This window comes from Pyxicephalus adspersus, chromosome 4 (genome assembly GCF_032062135.1).
Source record: "Pyxicephalus adspersus chromosome 4, UCB_Pads_2.0, whole genome shotgun sequence".
NCBI classification, from domain to species: domain Eukaryota; kingdom Metazoa; phylum Chordata; class Amphibia; order Anura; family Pyxicephalidae; genus Pyxicephalus; species Pyxicephalus adspersus.
The window spans coordinates 43,407,526-43,435,019 of NC_092861.1; the positions used below are offsets into that span (position 1 = coordinate 43,407,526).

Here is a 27,494-nt window from a genome sequence, read left to right on the forward strand (position 1 = left end):
GTGTATCCTCTTCAGCCTTGGAGAGCTTTAATAAATCAGGCCCATATTCTTAACATAATCTAAATTTAGTTTGACGAGACTAATTTAGCATCACGTCAGAATTAAAGTACGTTTCCTTTTATTATTGTTTATGTGTATAGAAATTTTGTCATGACTCTCTACAAAGCAAAATGTACCACAAAGAAGAAGAATACAAGCAGGGGCTGTGCTACATTGGTACTAGTGGGGCATATGTCTCAGTTTCAAGAAACTGTGCACCACCACCCACCCCCAATGTAAAATGCTATCCATGTTGCTCACACCCCCCAAAAAAACTGGAGCTGTGTACAAGTAATGCAATACCTAATATATTCCAAAGATTAATGCATAAGCTGTTTAGAAACAAGAGCTGAGAGAGATCCGTGTCTGTACATGCTTACAATATAAAGGATATTTGAAATGTATTACATATGAATAAATGTATTACATTTATGAATACATTGTTGCAATAAGTACTAAAATAGATAGATAGATAGATAGATAGATGGAAAGAATAATGAATAGATAATGGTAATATTTTAGGAATTTTAAGTACTAAGGAAAAGGCCTATTTGGCTATCTCAGAATCCTAACAATTAAAATGCATCATAAATATTCCTTTGATGATTACACAATTAAAAATAAAAATCATACAAAGACAATGATGTTTGTGTATATACCCTAAACTATATTCATAGCTGCAAAACATCAGTCATTTTACTGATAAATGATACAGAAAAGTAGATTTCAATAAAAGTATTTAAACAGGCTGATAATAAAGCCAAGGAAAAAAGAAACACAATCAAACCCTTACTATAATATATATGTTTTACAAATACGATTGCCTAGAAAACTGCAGTAATAGAAGGAAATTTTTGTGTGCTGGGTCATACTGCTCTTTTGATTGTGGAAATGCAGATGTAATAGCATTTGTCTGCCTCGTTATATAACAGCATTATTCTGGAAAATAATACATTTTTCAAAGATAAGCAGATATTACGTAAAATGCTCTATAGTAAGGTAAACTGAGTTTTCAGCTGCTTGTAAAGTAATCTACACACTGAGCACAATATCCTCCTGCAGACTTTTTTTTATATTTAATTTTATATAAGATTACCATGAACAAATCTGCAAGCAAAAAAACTACCACAATTGTTAATAAATATCTTAAAAATTTACTACTATAATTTTTTCAACATAAAAAATCTTTATAGTAATGGACCACCAATTTCTTAACTATCCCATACAACAACAATTCCACTGGATGGTAAACTTAAAAGTCCCCATCAGATTTCTTCTCTCTGGCTTCATATTCCTTTGGAGTATGCTACATATCTTCTTAAGGGTTTAGGTCTGTTATTTGGGCTTTTAGCTATTGCATGAATTTGAGAAGCTTCTGTGATCCAGGATAAAGATGTATTTAACCTGCAGTGCACCTACATTTGACAAGCTTTAAGGGGGTTTAACATTCCCATAGACTGGAATGCAAAACCTGTCTGCAGCAAACAAAAACTTAAGTTCTAAAGCTGTTCAGTGACTTCAATGGTACTGATTGAGATACTTTAATATGCTATTAATTATATTTTATTTATTTATGCTGGTATTGAATATCTTAATACTTTCCTCATGTTAAGTTACTTTCCTCATGATAGGCTATCTTAACCAGTCCTGGAGCGCTGTAAAAAATCAGGGCCATTTTAGGCATATACCTAATTTTACATTATTAGAACCACATCTAATTAATAATAATGTGTATTATTAGTTTGCCTTGATGTCAGCTTTAGTTAAGACAGTTAGAGCCATTGATCCGTAGAAACCAATAACATGTTTCCATTACATATAAGACAATCAACAAAAGAAGTTGTATGGCCCTCAGACTGTGTAAAAACTTTTCCTAAATAATATCAGTTTTTTCATATAGATCTTATGTACTGATGAAATCAGCAATTGCTACTACTAATTCTTGAAACAATCAAAGCTTCCTGCAGCATGATTAGCAATGTATTTCTATATATTCCAAAAATTGTTATTAGTCCATAAACAAGAGAGATTCTCCTAAATGCATTTGTTGGTAAAAAATAAATATATAATGAATAACTGGTCCTGACCATCACTAAGGTATTTGCAGTGATGGATTATGCCTCACTAGATACAGATGCCAATGAATTTGGGAACTAATGCTTTTGTACAAACCTTTTAAGTAATGCTCACTGCTGGTATTATACAGGAAAATCATATAAGCATTTGTATTGCTTAACAAGATAAGCTGCATTGTTTGGATCCGTGTCAGGCAAACATGCAATTACGATAAAAGCTCAAATCGCAGACCACAAAAGTAGTAAAGCTCCTTTTATTTCCACAGAAACACTTTAAGTCTATCAATCTACATAAATGTAACTATATGATTGAATTTAAAACCGCCAATCTAAATCTGAATAAACAAGAGCAAATCTAAACCCTAGTAGAAACGGTGAGGTAAAATAGATATGCTGGGGAAAGTGGGCATATATATGTTTATATATATATATATATATATATATATATATATATAAACACATACAGTACAAACACCACATTTTGTAACCGCTGCCAGGTTTATTTAATAATAAAACACCACAATTTGATATCTATGTAGATACTGTAGACATGCATGAATGCAATAAATCCAGCTGAAGAGTGTTAATGAGAAGAATTGCCTTTAAGCCGTAGGAACTTAAAGCAGGCTTTCCACTTAAATAGAAGATCCAGTTATGCTACCCGGGCTCCCCTCTCCCTTGCCAAATCTACCTCTTTAAATTGGTAAAAATGGTACTATTTAAAACAAAACAGGCGGAGGGAACAAGGCAGCTCAGAATTTCTCACATGATCAACAGGCATTTTTTGCATTTATTGGAGCGATATGATAAAATACTTTTCATAGTACATTTAACATACTTCAAGAATAATATAGGCCACAAGCACCCACTCACAAATAAACAAAATAATCAGTGATGGTTGTACTGACCCTTTAACGCCCCTATTTGCCATTTACCATAAATTAAGCAATGTACATAAACAGCTTTAATATACACTTCCCGCTTTATAATTGACTTTATCTTCTCCTCCTGTGTGTCCTAGAATTAGCTGATAAACAAATTACTGATAATGATAAATGTCTCATTTGCATGTTTTGCCAAGAAAGTAATGGCTTGCAGTGTCATCCATTGCTTTATCCTTACACCATGAATAACTGTAGGGGGACATTGTTTCTATCATTAAAGAGGAATTAACATTACAAAATAACAAAAGCTTATCTCACAGCACAGAGCTTACACATTTAGGAGCCACTACTGTGAACCAGATGCTTTTCCAGCAGAATATTTTTTCTTCCATTGCTTTAGCAGCAGACAGATTTTAGCTCATAGCATGCAAATACATTCTCACCATGATACAGTTATTTTGATTTTTGCTTTGCAGTACTTTTGTTGCCCACAGAACTGTTAATTGTAAACTATTATAAATCAACAAACCTCACAATATGGTATGAAATCACATACAGTAATGATATGATCCCTAAGAACTTATATTAACACTTATACCATCATCAAATATACTAATATTAAAATACGAGCTAAGACATATTTCAGGGCTTTGACCTTAAGTCAAAATGAGGGTATAGGGTAAATTATTTCTAGTCAAAATTATCATCTCACTGCTTCCTACGAAATGTCTATCAGCAGTACAGAAGATAAGCCAGCTTGCTCCATTAATTTGTGTATTACAGGGTGTCATGTCCTCAATAAACCTCATGAACCATTTAGTCATTTTATATTCTGGATATCATTCACACTCACAGCCATATTTTCAACTCGGAAGACAATTAAGTGTTATTAATAATATTAAGCAAAGTAATGTACCCAAAACAAAAAAAATTAGGTTTATGGCAGATCAGTCAACAAATGCTATTTGATTGGTTGCCATGGTTGCCTAATTTTATTGCATTGCTGTCAGGAATTTCTGTGGCCAGCTTAAAAATGACTTATGGGAAGCTGCAACATGAGAGAGGAAATAGTTTTGTGTAACCCAAAAATAAAACATTGCAACCAGGCAGGTTGCTTGTCCTGCCTGATCATAATTTTTTATTGCATTCACTGGTCCCCAATTTGTTTTGGGTGGCTTCTCACTTTGGCCATCTGGATTGGACGGGATGACATCACTCCCCCATAGGCACTAACCTTTGAATGACCATTCTTTATTCAATCCAGCGTTGCTCCAATACAAACCTGGATAACTGATTCTACCGACACCAGCAACCCTCCTTGATAATTTAATGTAAATCAGTGATCAGTAATAACCATTAGCCAATTGGTTATAAGTATTAGGAGTGCTAAATACTCATTTACATTTACTGTGGCTTCAGTCCTGCATTCTCTTCTTCATTTCTCTATTCTTCAATAAACTGATGCTTCCCACTAATTGGGACTTTTCTGGTCATAGCTTAACACAAGAGATGTTACTTTATGGGCAGAAAAAGAATAAAGGGAAATGTCAATATTTTACAGAGGAAGATCTAATAAAGGATGGTCTCCAAATGTGAATCCAACATACATATTACACTTGATTGAAAATAGAAACGTATGTATACTACCATGAGATTAATGGAGTCTGACATTGCTGAAATCTTATTTTGCTAGCTTTCTGGCAATAAATATAATGCTTTCACTATACTGCTGTATGAGTCTCTGGCCAGGACCAAGTATAGAAATATATAATTCTTCTGTTTGCTAGGTCTGGGTTTGTGTTTGAAACATAATAAATTTGGACAAAAACAAATTGGACAAAAAAAAAAGATTTTTTTTACTCAATATAAATAAATGTACATAACATCTGGGTATTAGCTTACCATCATCCATGATGTCCTGTGCAGCCACTGAGTTTGTGTAAACAACCAAGTCAGAAAGTGCGCGACATAATTTCATTGTCTTCCTTCGACGTCCCAATCTGTTAAATAGCGGTATTAGAAATATTGTGATCAGTTACATATTTTCATAGCTTGATTGAAAATAGAAATGTATCAATTGACTTTTTAAAATCTATATACCCATTGATTCAGTAATAGGTTAAAAAAAAAACCTTTACAAGGCAGTTTATTTTTGCTTTAACAAAAACTACCTCACCATAAAAGGTACCCAGCTAAACTTCAGGCACAACAAAATATTGTGTGCTTAAATATCAATGTTATTGTCCCAGCATCTGCCCTGTCTGAAAAGACGTCATGCAAAAGTACCTCACATTATAGTAAGGGTAGCCTTCTATTTTAAATTATCAAAAGAAAGAGTACAAGTCAAAGTTATATACAATGGTTTCTACAATTTCAATAAATAACATTAGGTCTTTCTCCAGATCATTCTCTGAGTCCCCAGTAGGATATAATATTTATTTTGCCTCTAATAGATGTGCCACTATACTAAGGTTTTAGTAATAAAATGATAAGTTGATGTTTCCATGGCCAAATTATCTCAATGTTTTAAAGAGGAACTAAAATACTTTAGGTAAAATTCTAGTTTTACTTTTGTATTTGGGTAAAATTGTGTTTTTACATTATTTAGATAAAACCATTGTATATGGAGTAATCCGTGATAACGATTAAAAAGCAGCCCGGAAAACCACTTGTGGAAACATTTACAATTTAAAATTTGTTTATGTATAATTTACTGTTTTGTCCGGTACACATGAAATATTACAAATTACTATTTTATATTTATGCAGCTTACAAATAATAAAACATTTTTATCAATTGCATTTTTAGCCCTGGAAAGACTAGTTCTGGGTAGGAATGATTGTTATTTTCACGAAAAAGTTTTTGTCACAAAAAAAAACATGGGAAATTATTGTAAAAACGATTCTAATTGTGTTTCTAATACTATATTATATACTATATATTATATACTGAAAAAAAACATATACAGGAACATTATACATTCTCCTTAAGTCATCTCTATCAGAATATAATGGCAGCAAAGCTACTAAAGCTTAACAGTGGTTCAGACACCGCCAATCAAATCTACATGATTGCAAGGGGTTTACAAACAAATAACCAAGCCATTCAAATGTAAACAGAAAAAGGCAATACACATAAACTACTGTCTAGTTTAAATCCATCACAAAAAGAATATATATTCTAATATGGAATGAACATTATGAAATGGAATGAAGAACTAGGGATTTTAAAACATTCATGACACCCACATTCATGACACCCAAAGTTTTTTTGCAACATGGAAGGGAATGCATAGTAGCTTTGTACATATTATTTCTTTATCAGGGTTAGGATTAAAATATAAAATTTTTAAAAATATCCATTCTAAAGACATAACTCTCCACTTATTTTTCACGATTCAGCTATTTCAATATTTAGCTGTGCTTGAAAAATGACCAATGTTTAAAAAAGAGTCTCTTTGACAGATTTCTTTTTGGGCTATTTTGGGAGGATTTATTCAGGGAAAGGAACCTGCAAAGCAACATTTGATCAATAGTGTAATGTGTTGTATTTTCAGGCAAACAACAGTTTTCTTAGAATTATATATACGATCTTGTCACAGATGTAATAAAATGAATTAGAACTTACTTTAAATGAATAAAGTTTAAAAACATGTCGCTCATTTGGATCTCTAGTGTTGAAATAATTCAATTACCCAGTACTTTGTCCCACTGAAGCCCCCAAGATTATCATCAATGATAGGAAAGGGCAACAATAGTAGCGGCACAGGAAGTATTACAACTACCACTCTGTAATTATACCTGGCAATTATGCTGCCACTACCTGCTTCTACCTTTTTTTAACCGTAATTGGACAACCTTTCAACCTTTTCATGTGTACAACTCTCATAGGAGGGAAAAACTTAAATGTTTCTGCTGAAATATAAGGATGAATTCCTCTACAGTGTCTGCAGCTCAAAGAGTCACTAAGGGCTTGTTTTAAACAGCATTTACTTATTGTTAAGAGTATCTACATATTTGAATGTCTATAGCTAGGTCACTTTATTACTTGCTACAGATAAAGAAAAACCTTTCCTACTGATCCCTTACATTTTGCACATTTTGTTTAATAAACAAGAACCTATACAGACATGAGTATGAGAAATGTCACAATTGGCAAACAGTAAAAATAGCCCAGTTGAAACAGTTGGAAACAAGGACTATCATTTATTAAGCGTGTTGCAGCCAGGAAGGATTAAATAACACATGTATGTCTTCAGTGCTGACTGACTTTTGGAGTTAGATTTTGACGATCGCCTTAAAAGGAACTAAACTCAACCTCTTTCCTTTGAGGGAGCCAACATCTTCACCCAATCCTTTTACGGATTAGGTATCCTTTCTGGAAAGATGAAACTCCCACACATGTGCAGAGGTGTTCATTCACTCTCTCACACTCATTAACTCACTTGCCTAGGTAATCCGGCACTGTACACTGAGCTGCTCATGAGCAGGTCAGTGTACATTCTACGGATGATTGCAAACAGGCTGGTAAGCTGTAATTTATTTTATTTTTTTAGAAGACATAGCCTGTCCCTTCCACAATAGGCAGAATAGGAACCTGCCTGCTGACAATTTTTCAACTTTAAGAATGTTACATTAAACCTGGAAGCTGCAAAAAACATCCAGCAATAAAGGCAGAATAAGTGTAGGAGTAAGAAATTCAGAGTCAAATTGTTAATGAAAAGTCATAACAAAAGTAAAACAAATACTTTAGAAAAAACAATTTGAATGAAGCAGCTTACAAGACTTCTCAGTTATGGGCAATTTAGACATAGTGTTGGGTCAATAACAATTCATGAAAAAAGTACCAAAAAGGGAAATGAAAGCGGTTAATAGTGGCTGCAGAGGGTTAATAGACCAAGTAATTACGTTTTCTCGACTACAATACTCTAATTGCTCTGTATATCCACTGCAGTATCCACTGGATACACTTCTCTGACATTTCTCTGCCTGACAATAGAAATATTCAGATGGATCAAAGTAAATCTGCCCTTAAACTCAGGACCCCTAGTGTTGGTGTGGAATTTTGAGTCCAAAATGGCAACTACCATTGTTGAGACCACTAAAAGATGACATTTAAAACAGAACATTACAGAGAAAATGTCAAAAGGTATAATGTAGAAACACCAAAACGTTTTTAAGAACGTTCATAGAGTACATGGAATGTACCAGTATGTCAACACATGAAGTTGCATGCATTCCCTAACATTTACAGAGGGTACTAAATACAATATGATGTTCTTGAATGCGATCTTACCTGTAATGGGTGTTTTCAAAATCTTCTTCTCCACCAATCCAAGCACAAGTAAGTAAGATGCCATATGTAGCTTGGCTCCACCTACAGCAATTAGGAGGTAACGTATTGAATCTCCCTGCCCACCCCATTCAATTCCAATATATTAGTCACGAAGGAGTTACAGTGAACAGCAGTTATCAAAAAAGACAGAAAACAAAGCTGCACTGGTGGAAAATGATTACTATTTGAGCTCCTAACCTACATTATAGCTGATACTAGGCTGGATGAACACAAATAAAATGTAATCAATTCTCATTCTCTACCAGTCAGCAGAGGTGAGGAAGATGAATTAGGAGTGCAGAAATGTATGGCATGTACGTGGTTTGTTGACAGCATCAGAGAAGCAGACACATTCCACTGATGAAAACCAGCTCATGATAAAAATTGGTCTAATCTTCTCCAACTGTGTCATGTCCCTAAATCAGATGGTGATAGAATAGCAGTCACTGTCAGCTGACATGACAAGGATTCTGTAATTGTTTTATTCAGTGGCTATGATAAATAGACATTTACTGTGTAATAAGGTGACACTTATATTAATTCCTGACATTCCTAATGTGAAGCTGGTCGCTGTCAGATATGAGATGGGAACTTTCAGAGAAACACAAATTGACTTCATTGGCAGATGTGTACAGATAATATATAAATGATGATTTACATTTTACAAGTAAATACATAGGGTTTACTATACTACTGTACAGATGTTTTTTTTCCTGTTCATTTCAATTTAAAGGTAAGAAGATCCAAAGTGTATTGGTTATATATGTTACAATATCTTCTTTCCGCTAAGCCATGTAATTATCCAAGGAGACAACAGACAGGACAGAGAACTAATCTGGAGGTTACAGGCTGTGAAAAGTGTTGCAGGACTATAACAGAAGGGTGAATATTAAATTATGTAATATTGATGTTACTATTTGCAGGTTAGGAACCCACAACAGAATGGGATATGAAAGCAGTAAAGCACTTGTTTACCCTAACCCTTACAGGATATATAATATTATGTAAACTGCCATTTCTGACCTGGTACTAATTTACAGGGCACGGCTGCTTGGCAATCTGATCTTCAGTCTTTAATACTTTCCGAATCTGAGAATGAGCATACAGCTCAGGTTTCAAGCTATTTGCAGTTATCTGCATGCTAGTTTAATTTTTTTTCAATTTTAGATAGTTCAGGGAAGGGTAAAACTCCTCTTGGGCTATTTTTTGCTCTGTTTTATAGAAAAGGAAATGTGATGAAGTTAACTGAAATCCTGTTTAAGGGAGTATTCACCAGAACAGGTGCCCCAAGTGGAGGGCATTCTTTAATTGCTGTCCTTGGTAACAAATTTGGAATTTTAGATTTCCCAACCTGCCCTACTGTCTTAGTGACAGTGGTCACCAAGATAAACAGGAAAGTAAACTTTTTCAGCAAAGAAACAGATTGTAATAAAATTTGACGGAGTTCAAGCCTTCCCCACTCACCCTAAACTAGAAAACATAATCTGGCCTCCATACACACTTTAATGCTGCAACACATATTTTTTGTAAATGGAAGCCTAAGGTTCTACTTCGGCTTCCATTTACAAAAAATATGTGTTGCAGCAGTTACTAATAGGTGTACTTGTGCCTAAAGTTTCCCTACAAATATCTAAGGATATTGCCAGTGAAGTCCACCTAATGCAGCTTTCAACGTTAGTATGGTATAATGCTGCACTGCACCTGAATTAAAAGCAGAGTTGCCACTTTCATCTTGTCATACAGCACCAGGCCACACGTAGTTTTGCTATAGTGATTGGCAGCAATGTGTGGTGGGGAAGGGGTACTGACCTTAGGAAATAAATGAGGGAGGCTCATAATGGGGAAGATAATGGAAGGTTGACATTATGAGGATTATGTATACACATTACCAAGAGATGGGACTTGTTTAGTCTGTCATACAGGAGCTTTTATTTGCACCTAAAGACCATACACCAGTCAGTGGGGGCACGACCAGGTAACTGATGAACACCTCTAAGACATCAATTATTTAGAAGACAGGACTGCAATGCACACATCAAGCAGCTGGATAGAGAGCTTCCCCACTAAAAACTAATTTCTAATATATATATATATATATATATACACACACACACACACACACACACATACATACATATGTTATGCAGGCATGCCTTGAGAGTGAAGCAGAATTTTAGAGGATAAGCCACCAATATTTTTTTGCCAATTCTACATGAGCAAAAAGAACAATTCTTGTGATCATGTGACCCGAGCAGCATGTAAAATTGGCAAACGAGTGAAATAAAAAAAAAATACTTCTTTTATCCCCTGTACAGAAATTACATTTTTGGAATTCTTTGGGGGGCCAAAAAAAAAGGACCTTGAGAGCCAGATTTGGCTCTCGGGCCAGAGTTTGACACCCCTGAGGTAGACCAAGATTAGGTTTTAAATAGCATACCTGTGTCTGAATTTTGTTTTTCCATTATAGAATACTAACACTTGTTTAAAAATATTTAAACATTTTTTTTATTGTGATGTAGCAGTGAATCGTGTCCCATATCCAAGCATCAGTACTTTGTATATAAGAAAAAAAGTATCTAAAAATAGTTTTCCTTAATAAAACTGATCTACATAAATGCAGTATTTACCATCTAATGCCTTAAAAGTTAGGAGCCACCTGATGGGGATTTTGATTTTAGGACTATTTTACTAGGAGTAGATTTGGCACAACAATATCATTTCTAAGAAAAGAATCCTGAAAATCTATTTTGGTCTCAACAGTACCACATAACTACTTAGTGAAAACAACTTTGAGGAAAAAATAGGACATTAAAGGTACAAAACAACTAATCAAACCTTTGCTTAATCCCCAAAACAATGTGACAATATTATGATATTAATCGTGAATAGTGAACCATAAACTGGCTTAAATAGTGATTAGCACAATCAGTCCAGTAACACCAAGAAAAATTAAGCCGATTCTTCCCATCTAACCCTAACCTAGTAACTGTGGCCAGAAGTCTCGTAAATACTGCCAGGAAAACCCTTCAATAAAGCCAGTGCAATGAATTCAAGCAAATCAAACAACACATTCTTGCCAATGCCATTGTAAACACAACTGGGATGTGCAGTGTGTTTGGGTGCATCTCTATCGTGTACAATATTCCTGTTAATCTGGTGACTTTCTTCAGTCTCTATTATTACCTAAAATGACAATATGGTAGTACATGTAATCATTCATGTGCTTTAAGCTATGCACTTTAAAATTCCTGGTTCTCTTCACGTCAAAACATTATTTTGTGTGCAGTGTATGTTATTTTTTCATTTTTGAAGAGTAGGATTTATATATTTTGAAAGCTAAACATTGACCTAATAGACATGTGCTGAATAATGCAGGAATAAGCATCATGATTACAGATGCAACTGAACAAGTGATTTGAAATGAAAACAGAAAAAAGCTGTATGGAGCTCACACAGTGAAAATGCATCACGGACAAATTGTCATGTTAACATTTTTTTATGGTGTCCAAATGTCATGCAAAAACTATGCATTTGGACACCATGAATTCAGTGGCACTGATTCTATAAAGACATACTAACCCAATATATTTACATTTCATGGTACTCGTACACCTACTGTGCTCTCTATATCACATTCAAGAAAATAATAGTATCTGTATTTACAGATTTCCTTATGGAACAAATCTTAGCATAAGACTATTACTACTTGTTTTCCCATCTATAATTTATGTTTCCCGCAATAATCACATTCAACTGTTCTAAAACAGGCTGGGTTGAGACCTTCCTAGCTGCTTGGTCACCAGCACCACTGTTGTGGATCTTAAAGAACCAGCATTTGCATATTAGACAGCGGGCAGCAGTGAGCAGTACTGAACCATTGGGTTGCAGTAAGTGCAGGAAGTGTTTTTTTTTTTTTTGGGCATAAGAAAGGGGTAACCACATCACAACCTCACGGCCAGTCCGAACCTAAGGATGATGTAACAAGGCTACAGTGAGTTGATAATAATTATAAATAATTTGCAAGCAATGTGAAATATAAGAGATTATAGATGCCAGGCTACAATACTCAGCAGAAGTAACCATAGCTTGCTCTTACTAACTCCAATATACATTTGAAGCCCAGCTAAACCTTAAATTGAACAAGGCATATTCAAATAATTCTCTTGCAAAGATATTACTTAAAATTGATACTAATCAGCAGGACCGCTTTGAGAATCTGCCTTGTTTAATTTTGGCTTTACCTGGGCTGCACACAGGGAACATCATTTGTTTCACAGATTTGATAATAGGTGTCTCTTAGAAATAATTATTCATAGAAAATGAGCTAAATAGGACAACACTAAACATTCAAAAATATAATGATGGCTCTTATTAGCAATTTTAAGCTTAGTTTTACTTTGTCTTAATTAATGTAAAAATGGCATTGTAAAACAGTAGGGTCTAGAATAATTCACCCAGAGGATAATGCTCAGTGCTTTTACAACAAAGTTCGATATCACACTTGAAATTCTAAGGTCAGCACAGTTGTAGAGAGCTAATGATAGGTAATGAGAAGCATACATTATTAAAAGCCGGAGTGGATAAGTCAAGTGCAAGCACAGGATCACAGTGCTGCGAATCATTCTGGGATAACAGACATGAACACTGACCTGTGCATCTTTTCCGATTCCCTTGGAGAAGAATCTTCTTCCTCGTCAGTGCTGCAGGATTTTGACCTGGATTTTGAGGTTCTCTACAGGGAAAGTGATAAACAGAAACTGAGAGGCAATAAAAAATCTCCATCTCAAAGAAAAAACTGCTGCAGATGCAGGTGTTGCAGATTCCTAAAAGTACAATAAAATATTTCATATAACACAAAAAAACAAATAATTAACAAAAAGATGACAAAGAGATTCACAGACAGTGAAGGGTTCTAGAAATGATAGCCACCAGGACAGGAAGAGAGTGCACATCTCTCCACTATGGACTTAGAACTAAAACCCAACAAAGGTCCTAACCTTTCCCTATATACTATTTTTACCCAAATTTTCTGCAGTGTTTATATTTGAACTCCAGCTTTCTTTCAGCCTTGCACTGTTTTGCAGGTTCCTCATCTATGTTGGAATTGCTTATTTTGATTTCACTGCACAGTCATAATTTGTATTAGCTGTAGAGAGTCAGATAGAGCCTTCCTTATTTCCTGACTAATGAACATCCATCATCTAGTCTTTTCCTCTCCATCCTCACTGTCTCCGTGCCTTTAATTCACTGAAATTGAGATCTTTCAATCAGTTGGATTCAGTGGCCCTGATTTATAAAAGCTCTCCAAGGCTAGTGAGAATACACTTTCATCAGTGAAGCTGGGAGATCCAGCAAACCTGGAATGCATCTGGTCCATGATTCAAAGCGTTTGATAGCAAATAATTAAAAAAAAAAAGCGTTCATAAATCAGGCCCAGTAACCCACGTGGACATTATTTAATGCTTCCTGTTTTCAGTAAGCTATGTACATTACCCTGCCAGCCCCCTGCATCAGCCATGTTCTGCCTGTGTTTCAGAAAACTATTGATGTGTTATGCAATAATACTGTCACAAAAATTATCCTCCAACTGGTGTCAGTGGCCACAATAATTATCCCTGCATTAGTGTTGGCATATCAATAATAACACCTCATTGTTGTTGTCTGTACAGTAATATTACCTCCTTATTGTTAATATATCAATAAAAACCCTCACAATGGTGCCAAACAGGTGGTGATGACCCAACTGAGGATACGGTGGGCTGTGCACCAAGAACAGAAGAGCCATGTTGGGCACCAGCACAAAACATTCAAGAAAAAAAAGTGGCAAGCATTTATTTTTATTTGTTAAATCAATATTAAACCTATATTTTTTTTACTGAAACCTGTACTTGATTAAAAAATGCTTACCTTGTGCTTTCCTATATTACCCATTGATGACCTTTTAGATTTTCCTCTGTCTTTCGTATCTGAATTCTGCATAAATAAAAATGATAAAAAAAAAATGATAGACAAAATCTATTTGCATGTTGGATAATTAACAATTTTTTAGGAGATGATAGACATTTCATCTAAATAAAAAAATATAGTAATAAGTTAGCACTGGCACATCTATGATATAGATGGCTGTATAACAAGAGTAAATGTTCAGATTTTAGGTGTCATCAGTATGCTTGTACACTGTGCTCTTTTTTTAATAATTTGTCGCAGTCTTAATTTTCTGTTGTCTACTAGGAGATCAATGTAGTCCAAACCACACATGATTGCTACCTTTATAGGGTCTTTTTGGATTGGAAATTTTTAATGTGAAAGGTTTTGCACCAAATCATAATATTTGCTGATAATGTCCTAGAATCCTAATAACCCACTTATTACGATGGGTTGGGCCTAGAAAAATCTGATTCAATTAAATGTGAGAAAATGTAAAAAAAAGTCCTTTTGTCAAAAGTCCTCTTCATTGCATTTAGGAAGTATATAGCCATGCCATTGTACACAAAGAAAAAGTAATCATGAACTAAAAGGTAGTCAAATATACTCACAAATCAAAAATGCAAGGAATTATTCTTCTATTCCTAAATATTATGCAATTCCAACAACAACAATTTCCTCAACCTGTACCTTGTACAGAGTGGGCCCTGAACATTCCTGGCCTTACTCTAATGAATGTTAATGACCACAGGGATGAGTGGTAGGGGAGAAAAACAGTAATGATCAACATAAGTCAGCACGTTATAGGAAGCCTTATTTTCTACCAGAAAGTGAGAAACCATTTAAACAACTCCTCTAACCTTTCTACTGTTTAAAATCTCCACTAAATTTCCATTAAATGTGCATTAGGTAACTAGGAATCTAAAATGGAATCCAAAAAACATTTACTTAAAAGTCGGGGACTTACACAATAAAATTTGTGTCTTAATTTTGCAGATCTAATAACATTTATGTGAATGTCTAAAAATACTATCCACAGTAGGAATGTGTTCTAAAAGTGATACATGACAAATACTGTAATGCCGTGTACATGCACTAGATTTTCATTGCTCTCTATTGAACAAAACAGTGCTATCCAACATTGATAGTTTATTCTACTATTACTGAAAATGATTATTAACAATTGTTTTCAGCAACAATAACTGAGCATGAATTCTTAGCTTACTAGACATAACCCTACATAAGCATGGTGCATTTGTATACATAGTATCCATATTAACAATCTGGAAAATATACAATATACATTGTCAATACCAGTTTAAGAAAAGCATTTAGACCTAGAGAGAATATCCTGACCTACATTTTACAGTTAACAACTGCATTACCATCTAGAGACAAGTTAGGTTATGCATCTATTAAGGGAGCAAATAAAATGTTCTACAAAATTTAACTGGAAACAATATTTACCATGCTGGAAAAACATCATGATGACAGGCAGGCTAAACAATAATTTGACCCACATAGGCATTAAAATCAACCCAAAATAAATCAGCACAGGACCTGAAAATCACAATTTATTTGCTCTAGTTGTGGCTGCATATGATCTAAATAAGAAATCAGCATTTGAACTGATTTCACAGAGAGAACATTCAGGTACTCATCAAATGGCACAGAAAATGTAAGCCAGATAACAAGTACAAAAGGTAAAAACATAATGTGACAAACAATGCATAAGTAAGGGCATGTTTATCTGTAATCAACTAATTATGACTAAAGGTGAATTGCAAGTACAGAAAACCCAAGTTTTACATGGTTTAGAGCTTGAAACATTTGCTCATTTGCCAGTGGCAGTAAAAGCCAAACAATGTAGGGACAGATGCTGTCTTATCAAGCCATCTGAATTTTACGGCAACAAATGATCCCTTAGGATATTGCTTCCAAAGCTGAAATACTTTGTAGAGCCAAGAAAACAAATCAGGGTACTTTGGTGTGTACAAAGCAGAAAAAAATACCCAACATAGAATGTCAATAATTGGGAGGAGAGAAGGGAATATTGGGGCAGGCGAAAATTTTTGGTATTGGTAAAGTATCCAGTAACAATCCAGGCAGGATTGTACTGCACTTGTATTCTACAAAGCAACAGATAAACAGTTTTAATGCAGAAGGACTTTGTTCAGCAAGTTCAAAACTTAAAATTGACAAAATATATGGTAATGCCAAGGCCCTTTTCACACTGCAGAAGACTTCCACAGGAGAGAGTAACTGTAACAATCTACAACATTTAAAAATCTCATTTAAGTTCATACGTTTTTCTTTTTATAAACCTGAATGAAACTAGTAGTAGAGCTAAATGACCATTCATTTTGGCCTCCAGAAGAATATATTTAGTAAACATAAATCACATTTGGTTCCCTTCCAGGAGAAAATAAATATCCAAAGAGGCCACCGACAAGATCTGATGTGGCAGTGATCATCTCATATATGGCCAGAAAACTAAAGGTGTCTATGCAAAAGCTGATAATCTGCTCATGAAAACTGCTCCAAACTAGCCATACATGCAATGCAGGTAGATGGAGCTACTCTACAACAGAAAATGTACACCATGACTTTCAATATCCTAAACAGCCATATGAAAATTGGTCATTCGAAAAACTGGGTCTAAAATGACATGTCAATTTTTGGCCCAAGTATAACAAGTTTTTCACCTTTTTGGTATACTCTTAAAGTGAAGTTATTAGAAGTTATGGCCATGCAGGCAATATATATTCTATTAAAAGCCAAATATTAAAAACATTATAATCACCCCCACTCATAATAATTTTGGGTGACTGTAGCTGTATTAAATTACAGAGTTGCTCTTTACACACATTGAACACAAAAACAACTGCTTTGGTAAATGGGTATCCTAAACAATGTCACTTACAATAAATTGCATATTTTACTTTAATCTGTTAACATTATCAACATTAATCAGTTCGGACAAAGTCATATTTTTGTTTTAATAACTTTATTAAATGTTGATGGCATTTTAATAGCTTTCAGTAGCTGGTTTCCATAAATAGTGACTTTTATGAGCAGCTATGACAGTGACAAAATGTTTAATACAAACAATGCAAATGATAGCACATATTTATTAAGCAGTTGCAAAATTTCAGTTTCCTACCTGTTTTAGGTTGACATTCAGGCCTTCATGAGTTGCCTTTAGCAGTGCTCTCACAGTGAAGCTGTCAGGATCCTCTTTGTCCCTGATCTGTGATTCCTTCAGTAGGGACTCCAGTTTTTTCCGTATAAAAGATTCCACTTGGTGTTCTGTTGTCCCATTGCTCTGAAAAGGATTAACAGAAAATCCATGAACATTTCCCCCATTCAATGCTCCAGCTCTGTTTCATAAAAATGCATTTAGCTATGCCAGCTTTAATAGAAACATGTCTTTCTATTAATCTAGAATTGGCCTTTGATTCAGCTAAAACAAAGAAAAAAACAAACCACCATAATCTATGGCACAAAACAACAACTGATCCTTCACACAAGAGGTGTTTGGCATGGTGCGGTGCCATTCAATGTAAAAGGATCAAGTGCAGTCCAATGGCATTGTCTTCCTACACTGTAATCAAATTGAACTTGCACACTAAATGAATATGCAAATGTACATTGTCTTCTCAATTTTTCTCAACCTTAACATAATATGTACCCCATCATAATGGCAAAGTGTGTCATTCTCCTCAGAAAAGTGAAAAATGAATTGCTAGTTGCAGATACTGTTTTACAAATATTAATACTCTGCCTTGGTGTTAATAAAAATGTTTCCTTTGAAAAAAAGAATTTATCTGTTAAAACATAAAAAATCCAGTGAATACAGAAAGTTGCCATTGGTAATAAGGCCAATATTGTAAGCCATTGACCTGGAGCATGTATGCAGATAAGGTATTCCAGGCTATAAACTAAAAAAGTACACAAACCATAGGGTCATCATAATAATCAGACAGGTAGTATGTTTAAAGAGAAAAAAATGGGGAAAAAAATACAGTATATATTTATATTTTTTATTGCTAGTAGGTATGAAAAAACTTTAGGAACCTCTGAATTCTGAACAGCTAGTTAATGTAAGGAGCAGCAGGGGACTGTGGGTCAAAAGAGACATTCTTAGAGACTCTTAAGGTTGGGGCAGGAAAAGCTGTTGGCATTATTATAGTAAATAATAATATTGTAGAAGATCTAGAGACATAAAAGAACAGATGAAAATCAAGAGCCATGATAAATATTGTCCATGCATTAGGTTTAATCCAGGATACCAGAATCAAGACCAAGTAAAAAAATTCAGGAAGGAGTCATCAGGCTTTTCTACGAGTAGGAACCACGTTTCCCATAAATTATTCTATGTTCATCAATACCTAACTATCCCTAGGACTTATAATTATTCAATTACAAATAATCACAGATTTGATCATTTTACAGTCATTTATTTTAAAAGGGTTGATTTAAGCAAGAAATTAAAATTATCAGGGAATACTTCTGTGACATCACAACATCAGCTCTGGGTGAATGTGATACCACACAATTCACACGTTTATGTGCTTTTTTGAAAGCAAAGAATACCTGGTTGGAAATGCAAAAGAACAAACACAGGTCTTTGGAAGTATGTCAAAAGCACTGTACATAGCTGTGACAAATTGTCTTTAGTGTACGGTTATATTAGTTATGAAAATGCTTAATACCCAAAATGCTTTTAGCAGGCATCATCTCACTTCAAAGAATCTATGCCATTTCTTCATGCATTATTTTCAATAAAATCAAAATAGGTTTTTATTAGTTATTAAAAATTATTCCAAGACATACTTTTCCCAAACATTGTCTGATAACAGTGATAACTTACCCTTCTAATATTTTCATAATATCTGTTTGCCAGGATCCATTATATCATTGGTGGCGAGACCACAGAGAGGTCATTGATAACAGTTTAATTTCAAATTACATCTGGATTTGCAGTAATTACATTGTCTAGTCTGAGAAGTGTTTATATTTCAATTGCATTATTTTCCCATTTTAATTTACCTTGTAATACTAGATGAGCCAGCTACATGATTTAGTAAAATTACACTTAACCTTTTATCAACAGAATAGAGATACATTACTTCATTAAATAACGGAAAATAATGTAAACCCCATTATGAACAACTTGTTAAGTGCTCAAGTTTATTTAGCCATTTAGTTTAATAAACATATCAGGGTGTGGTTAAGCAATGTAGGTCAAACTTCTGTCATCAATCACAAACCGGTTGATCCCTTTCCAAGTGCACTCCTATTTTATTTTAGAATTGTGGGCAACAGTTGCACATGACACCGCATCACATATAAAAATGTGGGAAAACTGGGAGTGCTTTTTCAAATGTTCTAAGATTAATCACATAAGCTAAGGATACAAGTAGAACATTTGTTATGCTACTACAATTTGTACAGCAACTCATCAATTGAATAACAATGTACGAACATGAATCAAATGTCCTCAAGGTATACATTACGGTGACAAACTACAGGAAAAGAAGCATCACTTGATTCTTACCATTCAATGGGATTTGGCAATTATTGAGATGCCTTGTAATTCTTTTAGAGGAAACTGATATGATGGAGGATGTATCTATGTAAAGGTTGTATATATAAAACAATGCTAGATCCAAGGATGTATCCAGAACATTCAACCATTTCAAACAGCTATCAAATGCCTTTGGCCAGGTTCATGTTTTTCACCTGATCTAGTAATACATATCTAATAATTATTTGCTATATTCTTCTGTAAAACAAGTTTTTTACTTACAAAACAATTACTTAGTTTGCACTCCTCTTCGATTTCATCTGCACTATCTTCATCAGAGACTTCACCTTCCTCCACATCCTCTGCCAGATCATATGGCAGCTTCTTCCCCTGGAAAAAGAATATAATGTACCAGTAATATGTGTTTAAATCATATGTGTGCACATGGTTATGATACATTTTTTAATTAAGATGATGTACTGGTCTTCTTAGAATAGGAAAATATATAATTATATGCAATGCACAATATGGTTGAATAGGGTGAGATTTGTGAGTTCATAAACAAGAGAATGGGTTAGCACATAAGGAACTGACATGGCTGTGCATGACTAACCAAAATCTGACATGCAGTGTTATTTGACAACTGAACGAGAATTATCGTGCCAGCATAATATGTAATTTAACACCATTTGTTTCTCTTTTATGTATTATTGCTTTGGCCACTTTAGCATTAGGCATTAGGCCATCACCATACATTTAAATGTCGAATAATTTGGTCTGTAATATATACTTTGCCTGTAGGCCAAACATTAAAAAACCCAACTAAAAAATATTTCTTTATTTTATTGAGAATACTTTTTTTGTGCAGACTGTTCATGGATTTATCGCTGCTGTGGAAACATCTGTTTCTTTTGCTTTCTGGTAATGCTGTTGTATCTCTCCAGGAACAATATCTTTTGTCTTTAAAGTACTGCCTATTCTACAGTGTAATTTACAAAATTACAGTTATAATAACCTTGTTTTTTCAGTAGTAAATAAATGAATCTATTCACATGCAAATATGTGTCATGCTTTTCATCAGGAGCAGTCACTCATATTTCTGTTTACCTTCACGAGTATCTTGCCCTTGAGGCTCTGGGGGCTTGGAAGCTGTTTGTTTTCTCCGAATGGCACTGAAGATAAGTCAAGTTTATCTCCAAATATTTCTTTGAGGTACTGAGCAATTTTTCTTTGTTGTTGAATATTACAGTGATTTTCAATGGACAGAATTACAGGATAACTGCAATAAAAAAGGAAAAACAAATATTAGTAGATATTTTATGTGATGTTTGCAGCATGTCAAAATTTGGGGGCCAAGTTTTAATGATGAGCAGGTACTGCTATCAATAGGACATTGTAGTGTTTACTCCAAATTATTGCTGCACTTACATTTCATTCACAAAATGAATGATGAAGCTTATGATGAATAGAACACTGCAGAACACTACATTCATTGCCTCTTTGGTTTTGCCATATTTATTGCTTTATAATTGTTGTCCTGCTAAAACTGCAAAAAACACAACCTATTTCATCTTGGTCATCTGGAAAATCTGGAAAATTTAGACATTGGCATGTACCCTGATACGTATCTGTTTTTTCTTACAAAAATGGAAGATGGAAATGAGCAGGACACTTAAACCTCTTTTTTGCTGAACTGACCTTTTCTGAATATTTTCCTGTACTCTGAATTGGTAATTATGTATGTTTACAGTATACCCTACTGTAAATCTATATGGCGTTTATTGCTATAACAGTAATAATAATATTCATAGATTGTCAATAACATAATTAATATGTCTGAGGCTGAGGGGGGTGATATTAATCATTATTTAATTAATTAAAAACCAACTTACTCATTTTTAACAAAGGCATATTTGTTGATTGTCTCAACGACATCTTTGAAGGGAATTTTTGAGGTGAGTGTGTACCCATGGTGTACCACTGGCTCTCCATCTGGCCCATCCCAACAGTCAACTATTAAAGAAACAACACAACAATTACACAGTGATCTTCAGTAATCTTACTTCAGGTAATCTGAAATCCTTTTGCTTGCTGTACTTTAGTTTCCTTTATCTTTATTGCACATACGTGAATAAAATGTGTACATTACTTACTATGCAGAGAATCATACAGTTAGACAGAACTCATAAAACATGCAGTTTTTGTGCCATAGCTGAACATTGCTCTAATAAAATGTAAAGATTATTATTGAATGTACTGTTCATATTATAATTACATCCAAAATCAATGTAGCAGCAGAGAAATAGATACATTACAATATACTGTTCATAAATGTTACACAATTTAGAAAACAGAAAGACCAATCCGCAATCCTGGATTTTAAAGTAAATTGTCCATTATTATCACGGACGTTATTGATTGCTTTCACTAACTTATGTTGTGAGTTTTAAGTGAGTTAATTGTATAATATGTTGCTTTGCCTTACAATAGCTTAATAGCTTTTATTGTCCTGTTTAAACACAAATAGATTAGTTCTTTTATTCAACATATTTAGTACATTATTGCAGCAAGACAAAACAACAGACCTTAACAGCATTTAGATAATTCAATAGAAGAGGATAGCATCATAAAACGTAATTATCCTCTTGATTGACATTTCTTTAAATATTATCATTTCTTCAACATACCTTCTATGCATCGACATCCGTCCTGTAATACCCAAGCATACATGTCTACCTTAGACTGAGACAGCAGCTGATCCCCTGTTAAGTATGTATTGTGGGACGAGGCAATGTAGTAGTGGCTCAGTGGCTGCTCCATGTCCTGGTAAATTTCACTATGCAATGGGTTAAATATGTCACCTGCAGGACTTCTCATGAAGCTGGTAAAACCTGTAGAGGAAAAGGTTCTTATTACTCCTGGTTTATGTATAATAAAAATATAAAAAAATTGTTGCAAGACTGAAACTAATCAAATGATGCAACCAGTCAGTGGAAATGAGTGGAAAGTGTATACATGGGTATAAAAATCATTTACCTTTGTGCCACCTTGTCTTATACCGAGTTCCACTAACTACTGTTTTCCTACAAGTATCTCTACCAATAGTCACAACTTGAGTAGGACTTTTCCAAAACCAAGACAAGACTCAATGCTGAACAAAAGTAAAGCCACCTAAGTTCTACTAAGCTGAACCACTAACCCACCAACAGCACAAACACACTTACTTTTCTGGTTGGCTAAATCTAGTGCAGGCTTATTGAAATAGAACATACCCCTACAGCAAGAACAATGTCCCATTTAAGTCTATAGGATATTTTTTTTTTTTATCTTGAAGGTTAAAAGATCCTCTTTTACAACATACTAGTCAACGCAAGTTTCCCACCTCAATAGTCTCTTCATGTGCCCTTAGGTAAATAGCTTAAAGGGGGAAATACAAAGTCATACATTGTAGCAAAGGGAAAGGTATTGAAAGGTAACTTATAGCAAGCACACCTCAAAGACCTATATGAAAATAATACACACCCAACAATGTTTAGTGGATTTGTCCAATAATGAAAATGTAGCTGTGTCACACAACACTTAAAATGACAAATAGAGATCATAAAGCAAAACTGTATATCTAGGTTTTCGGGCAAGTATAGCATTTTTTCAGCAGCCAGCTAATATACTGTATTAGTATTGCAATGTTTATTTTCAAGAACCTCTTGTGTGACATTCACATTTGTACATGCCTTTCCTTTCCTGGTTCTTGTTATTACAGTAAAGAGAGTTGGTTGAATGCTGCAAGAGGTTACAATCAAAATGTATGAAAAAAATTGCTGATTGCTGTGAAAAATATTGACGATTTGGGTGAACAAAGTGTTAATAAACGGTAAATATTAATACTTCCTCCTAATCAAAAAAACATTCAAACAGCAAGGGAAATATTACATTTGGACAAATCTTGGTTAAAAAATTGTTGATAAGGTTTTGATTATATTAGATAATAAATAATGTATATTAGATAATTAGATAATAAATATTTTGCACCCTGCATTATTAGCTTCTAGTAACTTTACTTAGACCCTGCAAATTATGTAGTTCTTTATCAAAATTCCATGCTATTTTATATGCAGTCAGAATACAGTATCACAGAACTGCAATTTAAAAGCATTCGGTGGTTATATTTTAAAACATTGGTCACATAAAGTAAAAATATATGAACAAACAAATTACCACAATTTGACACTTGGAAGAATAGCAGAATGAAGCTTGTGATATCTGACCTATTTTTTATATTTGTACTGATGGATACAGCAGAGAATGTTAAATAAAGTTAGTTTCAAAATTAACATACCATCTGTGACCTTGTTTTTACAACCTTGGGGCTTCTGCAACTACTGTAGCATTCAAAAAAACTAGGAAAATCATTTCCAATTCATTAGTTAATAAAAAGTTCTAGAACACTCAGCAGCAGAGAAATGAGCTTTAAACATTTCTTTACCTTCATCTGCATAAGTGCCACTGCAATGGTAGCATGGTGCAAATTCTAGATCAGATTCACAAATATTCTGAACACGTTTTCTACTCCATACGCTGAATCTGCAGACTCAGCAATATGAACTGAACAGCAAACAGCCGCATTTGATTTAAGAAAATCTACACATTCCAAACCATAAAAAAGGTTTGAGATCAATTGCAGACATTATATAGCTAGGTTTTATATTTTGACCAACTCAAATTATTATATATTATACGTCCCTTACAAAAAAAAACTCTTATACCTCTTAGGGCTTCTGAAAACAAATTCTTTACGCTTCTGTTTCAACTTCCACCTTCTACAGCCATAAAAGCGTGGGGTAAGGAGGAATCGGGAAGATTATGTATGTCTTTCTCTGCTCTGGATCAAAACTGAAGCTCATAGAGCACACCAGTTTAAACAGTAAGACGCAAGGCTGTAATATTACATTAATTATTTCCAGTTTTCAGAGCAATAATATACAATCCTTACCTTCTATTCCCAATACATTTTGTTCCTTGTTTTCCTCTGAAACTTCAAACTTCTGTATAATGTCAAGGCAATACTCTGTTGTCACGTTATTCATCTGTACAAAGAAATGACAGGGCTGTTGTGAGTTGTTCTTTTCCATAGTACATCGAGTGTTAATTCAATGGAAAGCCTGAACCCTGGGCTATAGCAAAGTTTCCTTCAATAAAGCTTCAAAGGCAGTGAACCATAAATAAACTGTCAGGAAAACAGTTATATATTGAATTTTTGTTGCGTTCCAAAAGATCCTAGTTTTCATCTACAAAGCACAAAGAAGATGGGCCACAGAAAAAGATCAAATGTCGTAAACACATTGATATTTCAAAATGATTTCAATGGGCACATTGAGAAGGAGAAGAAAATGCTTTTCACTGGAAACGATATAAAGTATAAGTAATAGTGGGCAAAGCCAATTACTATATTAAGGACCAATTAGCAGGTATACTGAAAGAATGTCATAAAGTATGAAAGCCTTTTTCTAGTTTATGCCTCCAAAACCTTCTGTAAAAGAGTTTATTACTCAGCCATTTGTTTGCAACAACTGAACTTATTTAAGCATTGTTTGCAATAACTGTGAAATGTTTGAACCATCAACCAAGCAAGAACAACTACACAAACGGTTAATTGTAAAATTAATGCTGATAAAGACTCTTTTACATATTTGGAAGTTAAAGAAGTCATTCTTTCATCCTACTGTTTGCTAACATACCTCAAGTGCTTTAAGTGTGGGGGTGCAGTTAACAGCATAACGAAAGACAAATCTCATATTTACTGTTGTTCTTTAGAGGGATGTCTTTCAATTAAAAGTTTCCCTATAAAAATAAAGAATAAAGCCAAAAACCCTCCGCTACTTCCCTAACCTGCCTCTATGTCAACTAAGCAGCTGCACAATTTTTTCACTCGGATAAATAAAAGGATGAATGTAACATAAACATTGTATATCCATATAAAACATTGCTAAAGTATCTATCCCAAAACAAATATTTTCCTTTTTTTATTCTGAAATAAAGAGTGCCTATAAACCAATGAACCATAAAGCTGTTGGGTCAATACTTCTGGGGGAACTGGTTAAAAATTCTCATTTGATAACTGTTGTTTCTTCAAAACATAATACATAATTTTTTATTATTTTTAAAGTGCATTTATAAATCACCAACATATTACGCATAAATTAAATACATTACATTAAATTAAATGAGGGTTGCAAATGACAGACAGATAAAAACGACACAGGAGGAGGAGAGGATCCTGCCCAAAAGAGCTTACAATCTAAGTTTTTCAGTAGGTGCTTTATGTGTGCTATTGTTATTCAGTTGCTACATATTGCATTTAGAAGATATTTTTATTTTTGTTATATGGTTACCTAATGAACACCATGTAGATGTATTCAAAGAGATTTTTGAACACTGCGATCCTGACTGCTTTGATAACCGCACTGTGGAGTGGAGTACCCTCAGAAATATCACCACTACGACCTGATTTATTTTTACAGGACATTTGCTGGATGTCAGTTCATAGACAGATGGCATATTGACCGGGACAAAACTATGAACTGACAAAGATGTCTGGAATTTTAACACAGGCTTATTATTAAATACAATACAAGCTAAATACAAAACTGCTCAGAGTCCTGCTCCACTGACACATGATGTGATTAATGGACGGTCCCCATTATACAGAAAGTGCCCAGTATTAGATCAAACATCTATAAAGTCTCATAGATTTGTAAGCCCTTAGACAATATTAATCTAAAGTCCAGTGCAAACTACAGATGGGAAATAATGGATCGGATGGATTGCTATTTCAGTCAGATTACATGGAACTAAAGGCTGCCAATCATGGACATGATGATTTTCATCCAAGGGTCACAAGAGGAATAAACGAGTTATTGGACTGTAAAATATCAACTCGCTCTGATATATGCAGCTTAGGGCAGCTTGTGAAAATGCTTAGCATGCTGACCCCACAGGGAAAAGCAAATTTTACTTATTACCACTGTCAGTAAGACCGACCTTAAGAAAAGAAGCCTTATAAAAAGGAATTTATGCCAGACCATCCTTATCCACAGCAAATCCCAAAATATTTGGCCTTCAAGACCTTTGTCATTTGTATATGCACCCAGATGACACTTATGACACTTACTTAAAGTAAATTAATGAAATCATTAAGAAGTTTTAAAATAAATTCCACGAACATAAATAAATACACAGTTGTATTGCACATGTATGAAATGTCTTATATAATGAAATATTTTTTATTCTCTCTGGCCTTTGGTAATTTATGTACCTGTGCCATACAGCACAGCCAGGAGGGTGATATCATTTAGAGAACACGAATACGGTAATGTAACTCCCCTGCCCACAGCCTGCCAACTGGACAAAGAGCAGCAACACACTAAGGGGGTATTGTCTTTAAAGCAGTACATCTGACATTAACTGAAACATTCCTTGGCAAATAATCAATTACTGCCTTTAAAACACAGGGATCTGGAGGACTGCACACCAGGGGGCATTTTCAAATTATTACAATGTTCCCTGCTAGTACACATACATGGCACCAGGGAGTTAGGGAGTCAGGGAATGGGCAAGTATTTGAATTGTTCCTATGGTAGACAGATCTCCGTCTTATGTTTGGCCACCAATGCAGTAATACAGAAAATATAATTAATACATAAACACTGT

The 27,494-nt window shown here is 34.3% G+C and overlaps 1 protein-coding gene across 7 annotated transcripts in view; it reads right to left on the bottom strand.

Moving 5' to 3' along the window:
* The window catches only part of PLCH1 (phospholipase C eta 1), a 135,098-nt gene that overhangs the window by 18,665 nt on the left and 88,939 nt on the right, over window positions 1–27,494 (bottom strand). For 5 of the 7 annotated variants that reach the window (XM_072408001.1, XM_072407998.1, XM_072408000.1 and 2 more), the window contains 10 exons: window positions 24,778–24,871; window positions 22,475–22,678; window positions 21,680–21,800; window positions 20,895–21,066; window positions 20,070–20,177; window positions 17,421–17,582; window positions 14,240–14,305; window positions 12,982–13,064; window positions 8,294–8,374; window positions 4,901–4,998 (listed from right to left, as the gene is read on the bottom strand). In XM_072408001.1, the coding sequence (XP_072264102.1) occupies window positions 4,901–4,998; window positions 8,294–8,374; window positions 12,982–13,064; window positions 14,240–14,305; window positions 17,421–17,582; window positions 20,070–20,177; window positions 20,895–21,066; window positions 21,680–21,800; window positions 22,475–22,678; window positions 24,778–24,871 (1,189 nt within the window). The remainder of the gene's footprint in view (window positions 1–4,900; window positions 4,999–8,293; window positions 8,375–12,981; window positions 13,065–14,239; window positions 14,306–17,420; window positions 17,583–20,069; window positions 20,178–20,894; window positions 21,067–21,679; window positions 21,801–22,474; window positions 22,679–24,777; window positions 24,872–27,494) is intronic. The other 2 variants (XM_072408003.1, XM_072408002.1) reach the window with 1 other exon arrangement.